General features: G+C 47.0%; 2 protein-coding genes across 10 annotated transcripts in view; one reads left to right on the top strand and one right to left on the bottom strand.

The window, feature by feature from the left end:
* The first annotated feature begins 1,122 nt into the window (after nt 1-1,122).
* KATNB1 (katanin regulatory subunit B1) lies at nt 1,123-20,368 on the top strand. Of its 4 annotated transcripts, XR_004499025.1 has the most exons (22): nt 1,124-1,504; nt 4,753-4,883; nt 6,970-7,087; nt 8,768-8,868; nt 9,388-9,429; nt 10,088-10,171; nt 11,094-11,209; nt 11,725-11,796; nt 12,059-12,209; nt 12,616-12,803; nt 12,927-13,060; nt 13,889-13,936; nt 14,101-14,177; nt 14,823-14,942; nt 15,745-15,894; nt 16,199-16,275; nt 16,669-16,743; nt 17,364-17,480; nt 18,037-18,970; nt 19,177-19,347; nt 19,453-19,731; nt 20,244-20,368. XR_004499025.1 is itself a non-coding variant. In XM_015639635.3 (19 exons), the coding sequence occupies exons 1-19, from the start codon at nt 1,465-1,467 to the stop codon at nt 18,167-18,169; spliced, it is 1,971 nt and encodes a 656-aa protein (XP_015495121.1). In that variant the 5' UTR covers nt 1,123-1,464; the 3' UTR covers nt 18,170-19,175. The 4 variants fall into 4 exon arrangements, 2 of the variants coding, with proteins under 2 accessions (XP_015495121.1, XP_015495120.1); XR_004499024.1 differs by having other exon boundaries at nt 19,177-19,731; XM_015639635.3 differs by lacking the exons at nt 19,177-19,347; nt 19,453-19,731; nt 20,244-20,368 and having other exon boundaries at nt 1,123-1,504; nt 12,930-13,060; nt 18,037-19,175.
* The window catches only part of KIFC3 (kinesin family member C3), a 15,948-nt gene continuing 14,719 nt past the window's right edge, over nt 20,109-21,337 (bottom strand). For all 6 annotated transcript variants that reach the window (XM_015639586.2, XM_015639587.3, XM_015639588.3 and 3 more), the window contains one exon: nt 20,109-21,222. In XM_015639586.2, coding sequence (XP_015495072.1) covers nt 21,197-21,222 — 26 coding nt within the window. In that variant the 3' untranslated portion in view covers nt 20,109-21,196. The remainder of the gene's footprint in view (nt 21,223-21,337) is intronic.

Below are 21,337 nucleotides of genomic sequence, written 5' to 3'. Positions count from 1 at the left end.
GGCTTTTATTTTCCAAAACTACTCCATAGCTGCTGCCAGCAGGAGCTGGATTATTTGGGAATACTGATTCTTTTCCATCATAACATTTTAACGAATTTATATGTCAGTTTGGCATAAGCAAAGGTTTTGAACTGGTGAGTTCACAAATATAACATTTATTTGACCTGATCTAGAACCCTCTAATGACAAAACACTGCCCCATATAACACTGTGGATATGAACTCACCAGTATTAATTCAATACCAGAGAGGACATCAGAATAAATTAATTTTAAAATCCTTTTAGAGGCATTAGGGACAGAGCAGCTGCCAAACCATCAGCAAATGCATATTTGAATCACAGAACATTACAGGGTTCATCTAGCCTCAAGCCCCCTGGCCAGGGGATTTCCTTGTAGTCATTCAAGGCCACCTGTCCTCGTTTCCACTTCCTGAAAGTTTCTTCTTCCTTTCTGAGGAAAAAAAAGTCTTCTTTTCTGTGCTATTCAGCAGCTGGTTATCTATCCACGAAGGCCTCCTGGCATTCTTACCCGATTTCCCTCTTGTCGGCATGCATCGCTCCTCAGCTTGAGGGATACAATCCTTGAAATTCAGCCTGCATTCCTGGGTCATTATCAAGCAGTAGCGTCAAATTAATTGCATTTTTCTCTCTTGACGGAGTAACCGGTTTCAAAGACTTCGAGAAACACGCACAAGGTGCGAACCGCACCTCAGCCGGGCGGCGAGAGGCAACAGAAGCCTCGCAGGAGTCCCGCTCCCAGCGGGACTGTGCCCGTGACACCCGCGAGCCGCCTAATGGGACACACCGGCCGCAGCCCAGGGGCGCGACGGCCTGAACCGTCGGCGGGCCGTGAGCTACGAGGGCAGGGAAAGACCCCGGTCGTCCTCACGGGAGCTTCGGGCCGGCTGCAGGGCCCGAATTGGCCGCAGAGCAGGAGCAGCCCGGCCCCCGCCCCTCAGGGCGGCCCCGCAAAATGGCGGCCCCCATCCAGATCGCCGCCTCCTCATTGGCCGCGCCTGCGGGGCTCCGCCAAGAAGCTGCTCTGCGAGTGGCGGCCGCGCTGCCGTCGCTACGGCAACCGCCCCGCCCTCACTTGCTATTGGCCGAGCGGCGCGCGGAGCCCGGGCAACCGCCCGGCGCGGCGCGGGGTTGTTGTGAAGGGCCGGTTGTGGGGCGGTGGCGGGCGGGGGTCCCGGTCCGGTACCGTCGGACCCCGCCGCCACCAGCGTCCAGGCGATCGCACTCGGCCCGACCAGCGCTCCCGTCCCGTGATGTTCATTAGCCGCGAGGCCTCGTCTCCCGCCGCGCCGCCTCTCAGGAGGGTCTCGCCGTGACCGCGTTTGTGTGCCCGCAGGACGGGCGGGGCAGCCCCGGTGCACGGCCTGGCCGTAGGACGCTTTAGCGGAGCCTCGCCTCGCCGGGAGGAGAAAGGCACTGCCCGCCCGAGAGGCGCCGCGCTGAGCCATGGCCGTGGCCGTCACCACGAAGACGGCATGGAAGCTGCGTGAGTGCCGGGCGGGGGGACCGCCCGGGCTGGGAGCGGGGAGGGATGGGAACCACCTCATCCCTGCCCTGGATATGGTGCCCCGGCCCTCTTTCCACACTGCTGATTGGAATTTTTAACTCCTGGAAGTCCTGTTGGAAATCATAGCAGCACAGTGAATAGCGTGGCCTTGTCAGTGCTGTTTTCAAAGGGTCACGGTCTTTATTTTTTCTGGATAGTTACTGCAGCGCTAGGCTAAATGCCTGTCTAACCCCACATGACTCTACTGTAGTACAGGAACAACCGAGGTACTGAGGGATGAGGCACCTGTAAAGGGGCAACCCTGGATGTATGGAGAGACTGGGGAATAAGAGGCTGGAGAGCAGCTCCACAAAAAGGGATGTGGAGTTCCTGGTCGATGTCAAGTTGAAAATGAGTCACCCGTGTGCCCTGGTGGGCCAAAGAGCCAGCTGTGCCTTGGGATGCATCGAGGAAGGTGATGGTCCTGCTCCACTCTGTGTGGGTTCAGCCTCACCTCAAGTCCTGGGGGCAGGTTTGGGCACCACAGTTTAAGAAGGCTATAAAGCTTTTGGAGAGCATCCCAGGAAGGGCTGTGAATATGGTCAAGGGTCTAGAGGGGAAGCCATGCAAAGAAGTGATTGAGGTCTCTTGGTTTGTTCAGCCTGGAGAAGAGACTGAGGGCAGAGCTTATCGTGAGCTGCAGCTTCTTCATGAGTGTGTTGGAGGGACAGCTCTGATCTGTTGTCTGTGACCAGTGAAAGGATCTGAGCAAGCATCTGGAGTTGTGCCAGGGGAGGTTTAGGCTGAATATTAGGAAAAGGTTCTTCACCTTCACAGGAGCAGGCTTCCAGGGAGGTAGTGTCAGCATCAAGCCTGCGTTTGGACAACGCTCTCAGGCAAAGGGGGAGGATTGTCTAGTGTAGGACAAGCAGGAGTAGGACTTGATGATCTTTGTGAGTCCCTTCCAACTCAGAATATTCTGTCATTCAATGTAAACTCTTCTTGAGAACCAGGTTATGATGGGGCATCCGCTCAATATCAGGGAGAAGGCCCCAAAAACCTAGCCTCTGTGGGGTTGTCCTTCATTGGTGCTCACTTGTTACAGAAGGTTCACTGCAGGAGGAATGAGGTGATCTTTGCAGAGTCTGTGTGGCCCACCCTCTTGAAATTGCTTTGCAAGAGACAGTAAGAATCTGCTGGTTTCATGTCCATTATTTCTTCTTCCTCTGCAGGAGCAGTAGATAGTTGCTGACTATCAATTTCTAGATGGTCACTGAGGAGTTATTTCATAGGGGCTGTTGAGTAATGCTTGGAAGCAATAGGATGTGATCAGTTGCTTTAGTCAGTGAATGGGCTCTGGAAACTGGCTGTCAGAATAGTGTCCTTGACTGGTAATGCATGAAATCATCTGAGATTATTGATTTAGGAATTTTCTATCTTTTTGAGCAGAAAGGCAGTTTGCTATGTTATCTTCCCATCCCTGAAACTCCAGTTGAAGGAAAAGCTGGAAGTCTATCCATCTCCATTCTCCCTAGGTGGGCAGAGGTTCTTGATCTTCATTTTTGCTAGGCTCTGTCCCATCTTAGCATCCTCTTTGGAGGGAAAAGCATTCTGAGTGTTAGGGATATTTCAGCAATGCTAATTAGGGATTGAGTGTTACTGGGCTGGTGGGTAATAGCTGGTGACAAGAACTTCATGAAATAAAAAAAAATGTGGGTTCAAGGGACTTGTAGGAGAGCAAATAAACCTCTCTGCCCAAGGCAGACATCAGTTTATCACCTGGCTTTTAGGAAAAGAGGGTTGGATGCTTCCACAATGACTTTTAAACTTATATTATTAATTAGGAAGTCAAGAGGGGGGAAAAGGAGCTGCTGACACACTTGTTTCAATAGCAATGCTCAGCATCTGTCCTTGCAGTTTTAACTAGTGACTTGGTGTAGAAATGCTAATTGTACTTTTGGTTATCTTCTAGTCTGTGTATCCATATAGGCTTTGTTTTAGTGTTTTTATGTGGAAGTTTGGTCTTTCAACACAATGCAGGTGTATTTTGAGATTTGCCCTTCACATGTAATTTGTGGTCCAGTTCCCTTTGTAATTTGAAAGGTGTTTCTCCTGCCCAAGTGAAAGTTGTGCAGTTTTGCTTTCAAAAAAAAAACACTGTTGAGAGTTTGAGATCAAAGTACCTGTAATTATTATTGCAGCCATCTAAAATAATTTTGGATTAGTGTTGCATGTAAAATGATCAAGTTGCTCCTCCCAGCCAAACTCTCTGAATGAAAGCTGAATTGATGCTACCTAGCCTTTTTACAGACTCATAACTATTTTTACTGTTTCATAACTATTAGGCATGCAGATCCTCTGACCTTTCAAAGAAGAGATCAGTAAGGTGAAGATATTGGTAAATGCATCTGCCAAAAGCCCCTGCCAAAATTTTGAGTGAATTTAAAATTCCACTGTGAAATGTCTAAGCAAAGATGCTAATTTGGCTTTTTTTTTGTCCCAAATTTGTTTCTTTATGATGAGGTTTCTGTAGAGTTCTATTGTTGCAGTGTCAGAGCATCCCCTCAACTTGCAGTTTTTTTAACAGTCCTTTAGCATCAAAAATGTAAAAAAGATTTGTTATTTTCTGCCCATTTGTACAGATATTTGCCCTCCTTTGTCACTGCATGCCCTGCACTGCTCAGTTTTGCCTGTGTTACCTAGTGGGAATGTAGCAAAGCCTCTGCCAAGGCTCAGGAAAGGGAGCTCCACCTCTCCCCACTGCTGAGTCTGGCTTTTTTCTGGGTAAGGTAACAAACTGTGCTGCTGCTCCTCTGCCAGTTCCTTTCAGGTTGGACTGTCTGCTGCTGCTCTCTAGAGCAGGATTAGAGGGCTTTTCACTAGATGACTCTGGCTGCTGTGCATTATTGCAGGTAAAGCGCCTTCTGTGATCAGGTTGCTGAACTTGAGCAAATCTTCAAAAGTTCCTGAGCTGCTGCAAGTGAGAGAAGATGCTTTTTGTAAACTGTGTGAGCACTGGAGTTGTGAAACTTTGGTCAGCAAATGTTTTAAGTGCAGCAGGCAGAATCAAGAAGGGCTGTTCAAAGCAAGATAATAATGTGACTTCTTATCTGAACAGTGGGCTGCTGCAGCTTGTCCAGTGGAAACTAGAAAATGTTTCTGGATAAATAATATTTTTTTAGACCTTTTGGAGGGATGAAAATTTGTATAACTGATCTGTAATAAGTGTGTGCTTTTGTTTTGTGCAGAAGAGATCATGGCCCACAGCAGCAATGTATCCTCAGTGGTCCTGGGAAAAGGTTCAGGCCGGATGCTGGCCACTGGAGGAGACGACTGTCGTGTCAACATATGGTCAGTTAGCAAGCCCAACTGCATCATGGTAAGAACAGGCCTATTTTCAGCTTTTGGGGGATGGAAATATTAATTCTGAGGTTTGGAGGGTAGAGGATGAGGGGAAAGATTATTGGGGTGGAGCCTGTGGGGCTTTTGAATAGAGTTTGCCAGCACAAAGCTGTGTAACCAGATTCTAGCTAAAGATAGGGACAGAATTGGGTGCCTGGTGAGACCACTGCTTTGGAGACACTGTGGGAATGCTTGAGCTGGACCAGTGCTTACTCAGATAATAAATGCTGTGCTTTATTATATTACCAGTCTACAAATAATTAAAGGAAGAGTTTTGTATAAGAACAGCTAGTTTTATAGTGCAGGCTACAGGGGCCAGTTTTATAGCCTGGGGTTTGTGGTCACAGCAGGAGATAGCCCCACTAGGATGCATTCCCATCTGTGTCACCACCCCTTACTGTCCTCAGAAAGGTTGCCACAATAGTTTGCTGTGGGCTGAGGAGGAGTAACTGTGGTTGCAGTGTGTTAGCAAGGTTAGGGTTACCCCAGCAATGATCACTAAAGAGCATCATAACTATATATTTAACAGATATCTATCCTGTATTGCATTCAGTGGGTGTTGCACAGAACCAACTTTAGCACATCTCTTAGCATTTGTTTAATTATCAACACAATAATGTTGCGGTATGGAAGGTGTTGCTCTAGCCATTGTGAATCTTGTGAGAAGGAAATCAGGAAAGTCAGGTCAAAAAGGCTAAAAGGAGAATTTTTCCACTTTATTTCTCTGTTCATTAAGTGTATGATAGGTCACCTTTGGCAGGGCTATGCTTTTTTGCCTAGTGTAGTTAAGCAGTGTCTTTCCAGGCCTTTGGTGATGGCATGACTCCAGTCTGAAACTGGACTATTGCCTTACTGGAGAAGAAAGTTGAAGGACTAACTCTGTACCTTTTTGTGGTAGCAGAGCTGCACCTCTCCTGAGCTTCCTGGGAACCACAGATGCTGAGAGCTGCTGTTTCTGAGAGGCAGGGACTGCCTGAATCTGCTTGTGTCATTCTTGTATATCAGAAGAATCTTGATTTTTGGGGTCGTCCTCTGAAATTAATTTTTAGTGTTTATATGATAATGATTATGGATGTTTGTGTTGGGAAAGAGGAAGAACAGGAACTTTTCAAGTAACATTGTGACTTGGTTTAATTGTGGGCTCTACTTCTCACTAACTAATGACAGTTGCAACTGTGGATTTTATAGAGGATTTCAATTGCATGTGGATTCCTAAGAAAGCTCCATCAGAACAGGCAGCTTCCAACTGGCATTCCCAGCCTCTGTATGTGTGTGGGAGGCACAGAGCTAGTGTAGCTATTTAAAAATTTGAGGAGTAACTGTGTTATTTAGTCCATTTGAGGATGGACTAAAGCAGAGAATACTGCTTATTGACAAGCAGAAAGTCTGCAATGGTGGAATTTGTTTTCTAGAGCTAGTTTTAAATAATCTTGTGTTTTATTAAAATATAGGCCTTTTCAAAATGCTGATGTAATTTGTAAGCTTTTGGATGCTCAAGGATGAAAGGAACTTCATACATGTGAATTACTGCCTTATGCCTCAAGTCAGTACTTCAGTGTTAGCACCATGCTATCACTGTGACATCCATTGCTGGCAGCAACCTATGGCTTGGTGTTTGTGTGAAGGTTTCAAAGTGGCCCTGCTTTTGCTCTTGCTTTGATTTTGTAACTGGTTCATGACACTTACATGACCCATTTAGAGCAAATAGGTGCCATTGTGCTACCACAGCAATAATTTTTATGATGTAAGAATGTGTCAGCCTTGTCTGAGCATCCGCACCTAATGTTTAACTACCTTGTGTCTCTGTTGATGCATCCTTTAAAACTTAGTCAGTGTGCCCCAGCAAGTGGGATGATGTGGGAAGCCAGGTGTGCTCTGCTGGGTGCAGTGAGGGGCTTTAGAATGCTCTGCCATCCTGGTGGCTACTGAGGAAAAAGGACTGTGGCGCAGCCAAGTGGTCCCAGCTCATGGCTAGAGAGTTACCCCTCGAGTATGAACAATGCCATGGTTCATACAGGGCTGTGCCTGCAGCTGCTGACTGAGACTGATGGTTTTCTTTGCAGAGCTTGACAGGGCACACAACCCCCATCGAGAGCCTACAGGTCAACCCAAATGAGAAGCTCATTGTTGCAGGGTCCCGGTCAGGGTCCATTCGAGTTTGGGACCTGGAAGCTGCCAAAGGTACTGTGTCCATGAGTTTTTGCTTCTGTTCATGAACACTTTTTGGGGAATCCTTTTGTTTAATGCCTGTACTGACCCAGAAGATTCCTGATCTAAGGAGGAACAGGAGCCTGAAGGTTTCATCTTCATCTGCATCTCTTTTTTGCCCGTTTACTGAGGCTGTACAGCTGTGTTTTCATGCTTGAGCAGAAATTTGGACATGTATTTGGAACACTGATCAGAGGAACTATTTTCTATGGTTTTGACCTCAGTGTGTCAAAAACTATATTCCAGATCAGTTTCCATGTATGTATAGAAAACTAAGCATATAGAATTTGTATTCAGAGTCTCAACTTGGAATTGTCAACCTTAATAAAAGGATCCCAAACCAGAAAGGAGTTTATTAAGTTCTGCATAAATGAAGGAATCCTCTGCTTGTTGACTTCTTGCTCTTAGGTTCTAACATTTTTTTTTCCCTCAAGCAGTTTTTCTGCTGTCCTGCTCTTGCATCGCCACATAAATAGACAAAGACCTAATTTTTAATAAACAATAAAAGCTATGAACTCATCAAGCTCTGATCCTTTAAAGGCCACTGCTGAGTCATGCTTTATTTATTGCATTTTCCTCAAATCCTAGAATGAGTTGGCAAAGGTATCATAAATCACTTGTGTGCATTCCAGCAGGAATACCAACAAATGACTGAATATTTCTTATAGGTTGCTACTTGTTCTTAGAAGGAATGTGTAATGAAAATAGACTTACACTGGCTGAGCTAAGGAGGCAAACCACAGGCAGCATCAATAATGAAAAGCACTTTTGTCATTCAGACAGTTAGAATCAGTTCAGATACGGAATAGTTTGGCTCTGCCTCTGGCGAGTAGCTGGTCTGGCTGCATTTATTAGAAGACCTATGAGCCAGTGTCTCGTGCAAGTGACCACCCAGCTCTGTCTCAAGAGCTAATTTCTGCCAGGGGAATCATCAGTTTGTTCCAGATGACAGATAAGGGAGCGGGATTGCCCTTGTTATTATCTGAGCAATTTTTCTTAGAGTTGAGTTCTGCATTTGTCACTGCTTGCCAAGATATCATGTACCAGTTCTACTGGTCCTTTCTGGTTTCCAGAATTATAGGGGGTGTTACTTGATGACTTGCTGAAACACTGATTGTTTCTTTGTCTCCTGCTTCCTAAGCATCCATTTCCTGTCTTTATGATGATTCTTGCAAGGGGCAATTGAAGGAGTCCAGGGTGAATATTGAAACCTAAGAGGTGGTGCCTGGATGGGGTACAGAGTCCTGGGGAAGGGTCTGTCTATTAACTGAGAGGTGAATGCTGCAGTCATTTCACTTCACTCCCAGGCTAAAACTGTTCCTCCTTCAGCCCATTTTGCTGTCGGTGTAACAGATGGAAAGATGCACTGCCTGCCAGCTGCCTCATTTTCAGAACGGAGATCTTTGGAGTTCTATCTGTAGTTTCCATACCTAAGGATGGGACTGTCATTAACTTCATTGATCATGGGCTTTCTATTGTTGTTTCTTTGCATTGCGGGGGTAAAGTCAGAGGCATTTCCACAAAATATTGTATATTTCCATAAAATAATGGTGGGGATAGTATGGCTACACTTCTGCATGGTGTCTGGTGGAAATGAATTATTAAATATTTTACCCCTATTCCTTCTCTCTGCTCTGCCCCTCCTTTTCCCAGTTCTTCGTACCCTACCAGGTCACAAAGCAAATATCTGCAGCCTTCATTTCCATCCTTTTGGAAGCTTTGTGGCATCTGGCTCATTGGACACCAACATTAAGGTAAAACCCAGCTTCCACTAGAGATTTCCCTCTTTACTTGCAATGTCTTTGTTTTGAAGAGTGCCAGAACGTGTTTTGTGTCAAGCTGTTGGTGGATGCTGCACATCATCATTTCCATGTGTGGGCAGGTGTGTTTGTGAGTGCTTGTGAAATCCGTGCATGTATTTTCACAGCCAGCTCATGAATCTGACTCCTCTGGTGTGGAATGTGGCTCTGAGTAAGGTGCAGCCAAGACCTGGTGTCAGCAAGCACAGATGTCCTGGTTGCTGTGGATTGTATCTGCTTCCTCAGGCTGATGTTGACTGTCAGAATTGAGCTGTTGTAGTAAGAGATACCTTCTAGGAGTGATTCTCACTTGGGGAGTTAGAAAATACCCCTAAGGGCCTACAGGGGTTCAGCAGCCTGTTCATTCTGCAGTATCATTAACTTGTGACACAGAGATCCCTTGTTCTGGCAGGACCCTTGAGCTCCCAACATACTGCTCTAAACATATAATTTGTTTGCTTTTCTTCCTTGTAGCTCTGGGATGTAAGAAGAAAAGGCTGTATCTTCACATTCAAGGTAAAATGTTTCATTAGGTTTCAGACAAAGAGAGGAGAAATCTTTCTTTTGAGGACTTTTGAACAAACCTAAATGTGATTACGTACAATGAACTTCCTGGGTTTCCAGCATGAAAATAAGATTGCATGATTTGTGAAGTGGCCTGGCAAACCTCAGCAGGCCTCTGCGAGCTGTATGGGAATATGAAATGGATATTATGGGTTATCAGTGGGTATCATGTGCTACAGTGTGGATGGCTTTGGTGGGGGATGGAGAGCATCCATGAATCCATGAGGGTTTCTTTATATTGTTAATGGTATTGCCACTGCGCTGAGATGGTTCTGTTCTTGGGATCTTTTTCTACCAGAAGAACTTGCTGTATATTAACTGCATGTAGAAACCAGAGACTAAGTGTCATAGCACTTCTATATGTAAATCTGTAATTTAGAACTGATTCTTACCAGTGAAGCTAAATCTATATTTACCATACTTAAACTGATGGCATAAATGACTAGGTAAGAGATTACACACATTTAGTGTGGCTGGGTGTAGTGTCTTGAGTACAATGTTGTGTTCTGCAAGCTGTGAGCTCTGTAAAGCACTTAATTGTTTTTGGTTTATCATACTATATAGAATTGAAAGACAGAAGCCAGAATACTGTTTGTTTTCCTCATTTCAGGGGCACACAGAAGCAGTTCGGTGTCTCCGCTTTAGCCCTGATGGGAAATGGGTGGCCTCTGCTGCTGATGATCACACTGTAAAGGTAATTTACTGTGACACCCTCCTTATGTGCTTGTGGCACGTGGGAATGCTGGGATTGTCTTTTTACCAGGCACTACCAGCCCTCACTCATAAATACCCTTAGTTCATCTGGCAGCTGGCTGAGCCCTGTGGCTTTGCAGAGACTGGTTTTCTTACAGGGATCATGTCTGATGGCCCACAGCACTTACAAAAAAGCTGCATGGGTTGAAATGGCCTTATCTAGCAGAAACATTGGGAGAGACTATGCACAAAAAAATCAATGTTTTGAGGGTAGTAGAGTTGTGATATCTGAAGGTTGGCTTCAGTAAACCTTGTAGAATGAGTTGTCCACAGCACATTGCTTCACCAGACTAATTTCTGGCTCTGTTTGTGTTATACACGTTACATGTGATTATCAGCCTGAAAATTGTTGTCAGGACTGAGCAGAGCAAGAGAAGGAGCTCAGGAAAGTATTGATTGAAGTAGTGACTTGAGTTGTTTCACATGGAGTATGGAGGAATGGGGTGAAGGACTGATTTTATTTTCCGTTTCATATGAAATTAAAATCAGTTATTTCACTGCATTTTTCAAGTGGAGACTAGAGCACAGGAAGAAGGAATTGCTAAGGGCTTCAGAGCTTTTGGATTTTTGTTTGTTCACTTTTGAGATACAGTCTGTGGGGACAGATGGAACTGCTATATTTTGTCTCAGTCTAAATATAAAACAGAAACTTCTTGGGGACAAGTTACATGGAAAATAAAGGATAATGCAAAAAAAACCCAAAACAAAGCCTTAAATTATTTGGATGATACTTTTTCTCTGATTATTGCCTTCTTTGACAGACTTGGAGGGGCAAAGTCTTAGAAGGTTGCCAGTACAAGGAAATCTCTAACATTGAATCTCTTCAAGTTCTTTCTTTCTTCTCTGTTCTTTCCTCCTTTCAGCTATGGGATCTGACTGCTGGGAAGTTAATGTTTGAGTTTACAGGACACACCGGCCCAGTAAATGTTGTTGAATTCCACCCCAATGAATACCTTTTGGCTTCTGGCAGCTCTGACAGGTACATGAAGGGAGGGAGAAAGAAGGGAAATGTATGTGTCTGTTCCATTTTCTGATGCCCTTCCTCATAGGAATATGAAAAAGAGGAATGTCACACAAATCTACCATTGCAAGAGCCAGACATCTAGACAGCAGGACATGACATCTGTGATGGGCAGAACATGGAGATCTTCTCTTCTCATCCAGAATTGATGGCACCTTCTGCCACACTAGAAACCAGTGTGTAGCCCCAAGCCTCTCACTAATCCAGCTGACATCCTGTGTGAACAGCACATGGCCCTGCTCAGCTGGCACGGTGTTCTCATAGCTCTGGGTCAGCTCTAAATGCCTGTCCATGTCTAGAGCCTCTCAGTATCTCTGTCTGGGTTCATGGATCTTAGCTAGACCAGCCTTCTGTGTAGGGTCACTGTATGTGCACAGCAGCACAAGTCATTCTACCTGTTAGTGTTCTGTTTAAAATCTGGATATTACTGGGACTTCTAGAGCAACAAGCAATGAATTTTATTGTGTGTACAGGACTGTTCGGTTCTGGGACTTGGAGAAGTTTCAAGTTGTGAGCTGTATTGAAGAGGAGGCTACTCCTGTCAGGTACACTAAATTCCTACTGAAATGTGCTAGGTAGAGACTAAAGGTGGGGTGAAGGGGGGATTTCCTCAGAGGGAGACTTTATGGGGAAGGAATTTGGGCTGCTGGAGATGTTGCACAGGCCCACCAAGTTGCAGAGGTGAGCACCACATTGCAAGGTTCATTGTTAGAAACAGAACTGAAGGTGTTCAGTGTAGTCAGAGGTCCACAAGGACTGAGCAAGGTGGGAATGCTGTGCATGATTCTCCTCCTGCTTTCCTGCCAGGTGTGTGCTCTTCAACCCTGATGGCTGCTGCTTGTACAGCGGCTTCCAGGATTCGCTGCGAGTGTACGGCTGGGAGCCAGAGCGCTGTTTCGATGTGGTCTTGGTGAACTGGGGAAAAGTAGCTGACTTGTCTATCAGCAACAACCAGCTGGTAAGCCACTGTTCCTGAGGCAGGGGTAAGCAGCTGTGAAACACAAGATAAAATCCTGCTGCCTCCTTGCAGGCCTTCAGATGTGTAAGCTTGTGTCAGGGCTTGCGGCATGCCCAAGGGCTGTGTGCGTGCTTGTGCTCCAAAGGCTTGAGCTCCACTTCGTGTCTCTGGCTTCTGGAGGAAAGAACTGGAGCTTGCTTTGACCAGTATTTGGAAGTTATCCTTGACAAAAGTTTTATCCAAGCCTTTCATAAATCACAGGCAACTTCAGGTTGAAAAATGCACAGCACTGAAATGAGCAGTCCTCAAGCACAGTTGCTCAGGGTCACTCCATCATGCCTGTTCTCAAATGGGCTGGTGTGCACCCCACTCCTTGGTGAATTATCTTGGTCTTTTGCCTCTGCAGATAGGAGTTTCCTTTGCACAAAGCACAGTCTCTTCCTTCGTTGTGGATCTCAGCAGAGTCCCAAAGTCAGATTCTATTCCTCATGGGTTGATCAGGGACGACCAGCCTCTTGTGCCACCTACCCCCACAGGGTCCTCCCTTCGCCGCATCTATGACAGGCCCTCAACGAGCTGCAGCAAGCCACAGAGGTGAGGGAGTCTGCTGGCTTGTTGAGTTTCAAGATTTTAAGGAAATGTCCCAGGCACTCAGTGCTCTCTCTCTCTCTCATTCTAACAATATGGCTTCCCCTGACAACAGCTCTTTTTCCACAGCAGAGTGAAGCACAACTCGGAGAGTGAGAGGCACAGTCCTAGCAGTGAAGATGATCGGGATGAGAAAGAATCAAAGGCTGAGATCCAGAACCAGGAGGATTACAAAGAGATCTTCCAGCCCAAGAATGCAATCTGTCAGTACCAGGGTTTATAGTGCTTTTGAGTAGTGTTTGGGTTTGAGATCAGGGCACTAAACTGATTGGATAGAACTGACCTTTGGCTTACAGTAACAAAGATTTCACCTGTGTCTGGAGAGTTTAGAAAGCTTTTCTTTAATATTCCGTGCTTGGACACTGATGCACAAATTGTGTTGGTGAATGGCTTAAAGGTGGCACCTTTACTAGGGTACGGTGATGTCTGTTTGAAGCCTGGCTCAGAATTCAGAGATTCATTGTAAATGTTCTGCTTTCTTATTCTGATTACAGTGTTAAGGGAATTTGATTGGCTTAGAATTTTGATATGTATAAGATCAGCAGTCTTCATTAAAGATGTTTTGTTAAAGCAAAGGCTGTTGTTTAGGAGGCACAGTGTCTATATCTCATTTTTATGCAAATGATAAAAATGAGATACTCTTTCTGAGGAATTCATAGTGTTTATTTTTATTTACTTATATAAATCATTAACAGGAGGTGGATTTTTCCTAATATCATTTGTTGTGACAGTGCCTTGTCTCACACCTCTACAGCAGCAGTGAACCACAAGGGTCAGTTTTGTCCCCCCTATCCATGAAGGCTTAAAGCTTTTAGCTAAACTCAACAATAGTGTCAGGGTCTAAAGGAGATAACTGCTTGTTGTATCACTGATAACCCTCATGTGTGGAGCTGTTGGAGATTTCTCTGCTCCAAGGTTGACTTACCACATATCTCTAGCCTTGGATGCTCCTTCATTTGTTTATTATTTAAATTTATCTCTAGCCTTGGATGCTCCTTCATTTGTTTATTATTTAAATTCTTTTTCTGTAGGCCGAACTCCTCCTCGAAATGAGCCCTTTCCTGCCCCTCCTGAGGATGGTGAGTATGGAAACGATCCCTTGGTGGGGTTAATGGCCCCAAAAGAGGGAGAGCTGCCTGAAGGCAGAAATCCCTCCTTGCACTGTAGCTAAACAGAACCTTTGCTTTCATGTCTTGAAAGTAACCATCAGTTTCTGCTTTCCCTCTTCTCTCCCTGTTGGTAGAGCCTGGAACTGCAAAGGAAGCGCTGAAGCCCAGCCAAACTGTGGATGTCCAGACCTCGTTGCCAAAGCAAGAGCTCGTAAGTACTGTGTGATCTGTGAATTGCTGTTTCTGCTCCTTCTGCGAATGATGTGCAGAGCTGGAGAGTTTGTGATTTCTACTCAGGCTGATTCCTTCAGTGAAGGGCAATAAAAGTACACCTCCAGGCTTTGTGCTGCCAAGTGTCTTGCCTTAGCAGTGGAGCCAAGGCCAAGCCTCTGACAGGCTCTGTTAAGTTTGTTGCTTGTGCTTGCAGTGCTGCTTCTCCTTTCGTCTCAGAATTGGGGCACTCCAGAAAACCAAGTGCCAGGTTTCTACAAATGCTTGAACAGAGGCTGTTTTGTTGCCAAAAGTGCAAGCAGCTGATGGGCCAGTATTCATTTTACTGGCTTCTTTAGAATTCTGTCTTAGCCTTCAGGCTGGCCACAGCCCATTGCCCTCATTTCAGATAACAATGACAGCACTTGGCACTTCTACTGGGGCATCTCCATGTTCTTTAGAAACCTTAATTACACAGTGGTATGTACCTGAGAGACACTTTATTGCTTCTTAAATTATGCTAGCGAACTGGAGACTCCTTCTGTGTTAGGACCCTGCTGTGAGAAGAAAGCAGGTCAGAAATAAAGGTCATCAGACTAGGGCCAGACTGTTCCTGCTAGAGCTTTTATCCCAATTCCTCCTGCAGCCTGATCCAGTCCAGAGGCCACTGATTGCCTCCTCAGCTTCTTTGACCAGAACAGAACCATCAGTGATTCCTGCAGCCAGGAATGAGCCCATTGGCCTGAAGGCCTCTGACTTCCTCCCAGTAAGTGTCTCTGGACAATGTTTTCCAGCCAGTGTCTGTGTTGGGTGGCATCAGAAAAGGGGTGCCCCATTGTAATAGGTGGAGTACAGCAGAGTTGAGCCCTGCTCATGAAGAACCTGTTACCAAAGCAGAGAGCAGGTGGTGAGACAGTCACTGAACTATTCCGTGTACCAGACATGTGGTTCATTTAAAAAATAGGTGTCTGCCATTACATGTATGTAATAATTTCACAGGGATCTCTGCCTCTTGCATCTTGGAAGCTTCTTGGTTTCTTTTGGGGGAGGGTATTTTCTTGTCCTAAAATGGGGGAAAGACCAGAACATCTCGATGATCCCAAACTCTAAATGTGACTAAAGGGAGTAGTTCAAGCATGGCCTTGGGAGGAAGTAAATTGAGAGTCTAATGAATTGCATAAGATTTATGCTTTGTAATAAAACTTGCTGTTCCCAGACAAGTGTTTAACATTAAAAAAAAATTGGTTTGTGTGAAAACATTTCTTCATTAAAATGTACTGTTTTGCTACAGTAAGTAAGTTTTGAAAACTTACTTTAAATTCACCTTTTTTGAGAGTTTTTCCAAAGCTATAAACATATTTGTCATTGACACAGTAGAAAAAGCAGGTAATAAGTAACTGAAATCAGAACAAATCGAGCATTTCCATTTCAAAAGGTTTTTACAACCATCTTCAAGGAAGTCAGTATTCACTGACATTATCTGCACCAAAATTGGCTCTCATCTAGGCCAGAGAATGCTCCTACCCTTGTGTGCCATCCTGCTCTCTTATTGGTATCTGTGCTTGCAGGCTGTGAAAAACCAAAGCCAGACAGAGCTGGTGGATGAGGAGGCCATGTCCCAGATCAGGAAAGGCCACGAGACCATGTGTGTGGTGCTCACCAGCCGCCACAAGAACCTGGACGCCGTGCGGGCTGTTTGGAGCACCAGTGACATCAAGGCAAGCATGTGGAGATACCTGAAGCTCATGAGGGGAGCAGCTGAGCAGCTCTCTTTGCTTCTCTGGGGTTGATTCTGCCTCAGGGTCTCACAGCTTTTGTTGCCAGGGGTGCACCACAGTGTGCTGCAGCTGAGTGGTCACAAAGAAACATGGAGAAAACTTTTCCATGAGAGCTCTCTCTTCCCTAGCCAACTTCATGTTTCTTCTACCTTGTTTTGGAAAAGCAGCACTAGATACTAATTTGCATTAGCCTAACCAGTTTGACCTCTGCAACAGATGACATTTTCTTCCTCTTTTCTCTCAGAACTCTCTGGACTCTGCAGTGGCAATCAACGATCTGTCTGTTGTCGTGGATCTCTTGAATATTGTCAACCAAAAAGCGTGAGTTCTGGATGGGGTCAGTCCCTGGGATGTGCAAGAGCCGCCTGGCTGGGAGTTAGGAGCTCTGCCCTGCACCTTCCCTGTTTCCAGTGGGCCACCACAGCATGAAATTCATGTGGGTTTAGTCATATCTTCAAGCCTGCAGTGGCAATAACTGCTGGAGTTATCTGGGGCCAAGGAAAGTCAAAGTCTTGAGGCTTCATAAAGTGATTCTGCTGAGAGACAAAGAAATATGTCCGAACCTGCCACTTTCTCTCACGAGGGGGAGTCAGTGAACTTGCTCTGTGAACTTGAGTGTCTCTGTCTGGGCATTTGCCAGGAAGTCTTATTTGTGTCAGCTCAGCTTTGTAAAGCCTCAGTCTCCAGTCTCAGGATATGTCCTTTTCTCTTCAGGTCTCTCTGGAAGCTGGATTTGTGTACTATAGTCCTGCCACAGATAGAAAAACTGCTCCAAAGTAAATATGAAAGGTGAGGCCTCAAGAGCATGGTGTGCTTGGGGTACAGGGTGTAGGCAGTGATAGGGGAGCTGTGCTGGGTATTTTGTACCTGGAGGAAAATCCTGAGAAATCACTGCAGATAGAGTGTCACACTGATACGATGTCTGAAAAAGAGTGGTGAGGTTGCCAGGTGTGTGGGGGAAAATATACAGAAAGTATGCATGGGCAGGAAGAGCAGGATAGTGGGATTTGTCATAGGTTTGTTGGATTGAAGACAGCACTGTCAGCTTAGGAGAAGGGGCATGCAGTCGTGTGGCAGCCCTGGGGAGTCATCTTTAGGGGGGGAAAAAATTGTAGCCTCTCTTAAGATGGAGTTTCTGCTCTTCCTTTCTTCTGGGAGATAGGTTCTTGCCAGGTTCCCTTGGCAGAACATCTCTGCCCTTGAACAGAGAGGTCCCACTTGGTTGGGGTGTGTGCCAGGACCTTCGGAACAAGCTTGCTCTGTGAAAGCTTTGGAACTTAGATGTGTAGTTGGTGCTTGGCTGTTGCTCTCCTTCCCTGGTTACAGGTGGTGGAGTGGAGTTGTTTGAGGGCTGTGTGCTGCGGGGACAGGAATGAAATTCAAGTGAGACCCAATTCTCTGTTTTTCAGTTACGTGCAGACTGGCTGCACATCCCTGAAACTCATTCTCCAGAGATTCCTGCCACTCATCACAGACATCCTTGCTGCACCACCTTCTGTTGGAGTGGACATCAGCAGAGAGGAAAGGTGATGCACACTTTTCCACTTGCTCCCTCCTGGGACCAGCCTTTCTCTTGAGTGAGCTTTTTCCTTGCCATTGGGGCTCTGATACCAGACTGGACATGCCTTCCCTTTGTCTGCAAACACCAGTCCCTCCTGCTTGGAGGAGAAGGCCACTTTGCCTCTGTGCATTGAGTCATACCTAAACAAAGTATTGGGAGTCAAACCACCTGCTGGCTTTCCCCTCTGCCTCACAAGAAACATGATTTGGTAGCCAGGCCCTGGATTTTGAGTTCATTCACAGGATAGCTCCTCTCTGGGAATTGGCTTTTGGAAAACAGCACCTCCTTTTTCCCTGGACAGTACTGCCAAAGGGGGAAGAGGGGTGAAAGAGCCCTTATGTGGATGCCATTCTCCTGTCTCATCAGAACGTGGGCTGAATGCCTGGTGTTTTTGCAGAACTGTGCTTATATTTCAGCCTCTTCCATGCCATTTTTAGGGCTTTTCTCTCCTGCTTCAGTTGCCTCTCTGGCACTGTAGGAAACCAAGAATTCATTCTGTGTCTGCTGTCATTTTTTTCCAGGCTTCACAAATGCAAGCTGTGCTACAAGCAGCTGAAAAACATCAGCAACGTTGTCAAGAACAAGTCTGGGCTCAGCGGCCGCCATGGTAGTGCCTTTCGGGAACTGCTTCTCCTCATGGCCGTCCTGGACTAACAGCTACCACCTCCTCATGTACAAATACAGGTGGTCAAGCTTCCCCTGCTCGTGGTCTGGCTGGATTTCAGATCTCTCCCTGTGTCATCTTTTCCCCCTGCCCCTCTCCAGCATGGTGGGGAAGTGGAATCTGCCTGGCTGGTCGCCCACCCAGCCCTGGTGCCTTACGGGCTGGATGGAGGACCCGAGTGGAGAGATGTGTGTGCTGTGTGAGGGGCCCTGGCAGGTGGAGGGCCCCTCTAGGGAAGCTGCTTCATTTCAGCTCTTCATCTCAGCATCAAGCTCTGGGCTGCTCTGTGTGCTGGCCTGTCCCTGCAGGAGGGCTCTGAGCCTGCTGTCACCCCTCCTTCCCGCTTGTGCTCTCGGTTCTTGTCGCTTGGCCCTGTGGGCCAGGGCCCCGCTCCCGCTGTGCAGCTGCTGAGGACTGCAGCCACCGCCCCACAAACGCCTGCTGTGGGGTGGATGCCCTTTCCATACAGAAGGGACTTCAACTGCCATGGGGGACCATCCCCTTTGGCTTCATCTCACGTGAGCAAGGACACTGTGCTACCCTGCCGGTGCATCTCAAGGACCTGAACCAAGAGACTTCTCAGACATCCCTGCTGGCACCCAGGGCTGCAGAAGATCAGTGTCTTCAGACTGTCCTTGGATCTGAGGTCTACCTGGACTTGTAAAAATATGTGACTTAAACAGGACTCGTCGTATGTGCTTGCCTTTGGGGGTGAGGATTTGGAAGGGTGGAGGAACAGAGGTACATGGACTGAGTTATGTCTTTCTACATCCACTGGACCATTCTTAGAGGTTTGGTTTTGTTTTTTTTTCCCCCAATAAATGTCTGTCAGAACCTTTCTGTCCCTCTTTCTTCTTTCCTCTGGGGAAAGAGGTTCCTGTTGGTGCTTTCCCTGCTCTTCCCAGCCTGTCTCCCATTTTATACACTGGAGCTTGTTCTCCAGGAATCTGTAACTTATAATGAATTTTATTAAAATATTTGTAATTTTTTTTTAAAGTTGTGTTAGCTGCCTGAATCTCTTGAAGTGCTCTTCACCTTGGCATGGCTCCTGGCTGGGAGTGCCCAGGAAAAGCAGGGCTCTGTTCCTGCCTGTCCCAGAGGAAGCTGACCATTCTCACCCTTCCTGCTGGGAGGCCGTGGTGAACAACAGAGAGCCAGCACTTGCCAGGTGGCTTGTGGAAATCCCGGGGGCGGTTTCACCTTGCTGGGTCGTTCCCAGCCCAAGGAGCAGTGTCATCATTTAGGGCTCATCCTTTTCCCTGGCTGTGCACAGCTCTCCCTCCCACAGCTCTCCAGTGGATCCGGGCGGAGTGGCAATGCTACCTCTGAGCTCCTGAGCCCCGGAGCATGTTTGGAAGGCTGTTCTGGAGAGGTGAAGTGGAGCCAGCAGGAAAACTAAAGCCAGTCCCCACATTGCTGATGCTTCATCCAAACAGTGAAGTTTTGGGAACAGAAAGGGGTGCCTGCCCTGCTCCATGGCTCTGGAGGAGGTGGCTCTGAAGGTGGCCTGTACAGCAAGAGGCCCTGGCTCTGAGCCCCTGCAGGACTGATGGTGAGTGCTGCCTGCTCTGAGCACCAGGAGATGCACAGGGGTTGTGTCCTCCTGCTGTGCAGCTGCTTTATCTGGTGATAACCCCATGCCTGAACCCCCATGAGGTGTGCAAAGGCTCTGCCAGCCACCAGCCTACTGTTGGGATATGAGTGGGGCAGGACATGGGCACATTGGGACTCTGGATTTAACCACTGCTCTCCTGCTCATTGCAGGAGCATGATAGCTGCAAAATGGGGTGGGAACTGTGCTGCCAGGCTGGTCCCAGGGGCAGCTGCCAGGAGAAGAATATGATGGGCTTTTCTAGCCCTATGGAAGATGCTGGGAAGAGGGAAAAATCACCCACCCTACCTTAAGCAGGGTTCAAGAACAGCACAGTGCAGGAGGACTGGCATTAAGAGTTTATTTAAAATAAGTTTTGTTACAAAACAGGATATTTTTTAATTATTAAAATACATAGAAACATCTAATTACAAAAGGCTAAATTTATTTTTCCCTTTTTTTTTTTTAAATAGAATACGCCATGGAAGCGCAAGAGGAGAGGACTGTGGTGGAAGGAGCCATCAGTGCATCCAGCAGGGGTTTGCAGCAGGAGGAAATGTACCCAACAGGTGGGTGTTGAGAGGTCCAAGGACAGTGCCATCCCCTACCATGCCCCTGCCAACCACCATCCCCATGCATGGCCTGGCAGTTTGGGGTCTTTTTGTTTGTTTTCCACTAGTTCTCCATTCCAAGACCATGTAAACAGGTATAAATATTTCAAACACTTTCATCTCGACCACACTGTGATCTCTCTTGACAAGACAACTGGTAAATAACTTTACAATAGCTTCCTTCGAGACTGCTCCATCCCCCCTGGTGCCAGCCTGGGGCCCTGGCAGCACGAGGAATGGCAGCTCGGCTCATGCACAGCACCGGGGGCCTTCATGCAACAACAGGGCTTGAGAAACTGACAGGGAAAGGAGCTGCTGGGATTTTCTGTGGCTTGTCGTGGAGGAAGTGCTGCTCTGAAAGACACCGGGCAGCAGCCCAGGTGCAGTCTTGCAGGAGCTGTGGCCAGGCTGGCCCTGGGGCAGTAGCAGAGGCAGGGCCAAGGGCTGGTCTGGCTCTGTGCACCCCTTCCAGCCAGATCTCATTGTAAAAGCAAAGCTGAAGAGATGGAGGGAGCACCCAGCAGCTCCCTGCTCTGGCTAAGAACATCTGTCCAGCAAAAATAAACTCACAAAGCTGAGCATCCAAGGGGGCAGATCTCTGCCCAGCACCACTGTCCCCTACCCTGAGGTGGGGGCTGGCTGCTGGGAGACCCTGACGACATGCTGCTCATGGTGAGAGGTGCCATCACCCTCTGCTCATGGGTCCTGGTGGCCAAAAGAACAGCACCAAAGCCTTGATGTCTTCCAGCAGCCATCTGTGTGTCACTGTGAGGGGCTGGGTCCTGCAGCGGGTTTGCTGCCATGGCTGGCACTCATCACAGGGGCACTGGCCTCAGCTTCCCTGAGGGGAGACATGCATGGGTTACAGCAGGCAGGGGCACAGCCACCAGTGCCCCAGCCCTGTCTGGTGGCCTTGGAGCTGATAGCACAAGCATTCCCAGGAGCACCCCTGCACA

The sequence above is a fragment of the Parus major genome, chromosome 11, assembly GCF_001522545.3.
Source record: "Parus major isolate Abel chromosome 11, Parus_major1.1, whole genome shotgun sequence".
Lineage (NCBI taxonomy): Eukaryota > Metazoa > Chordata > Aves > Passeriformes > Paridae > Parus > Parus major.
Note: the sequence above shows the minus strand (reverse complement) of the source record. Positions and strands in the feature narration are given on the sequence as shown.

Coding starts and splice junctions, on each gene's coding strand:
- KATNB1 (XM_015639634.3), top strand. CDS start 1,465: ATGGCCGTGGCCGTCACCACGAAGACGGCATGGAAGCTGC. Junction 9,430..10,087: donor GCTGTATCTTCACATTCAAG/GTAAAATGTTTC, acceptor TCCTCATTTCAG/GGGCACACAGAAGCAGTTCG. Junction 10,172..11,093: donor CTGATGATCACACTGTAAAG/GTAATTTACTGT, acceptor TCCTCCTTTCAG/CTATGGGATCTGACTGCTGG.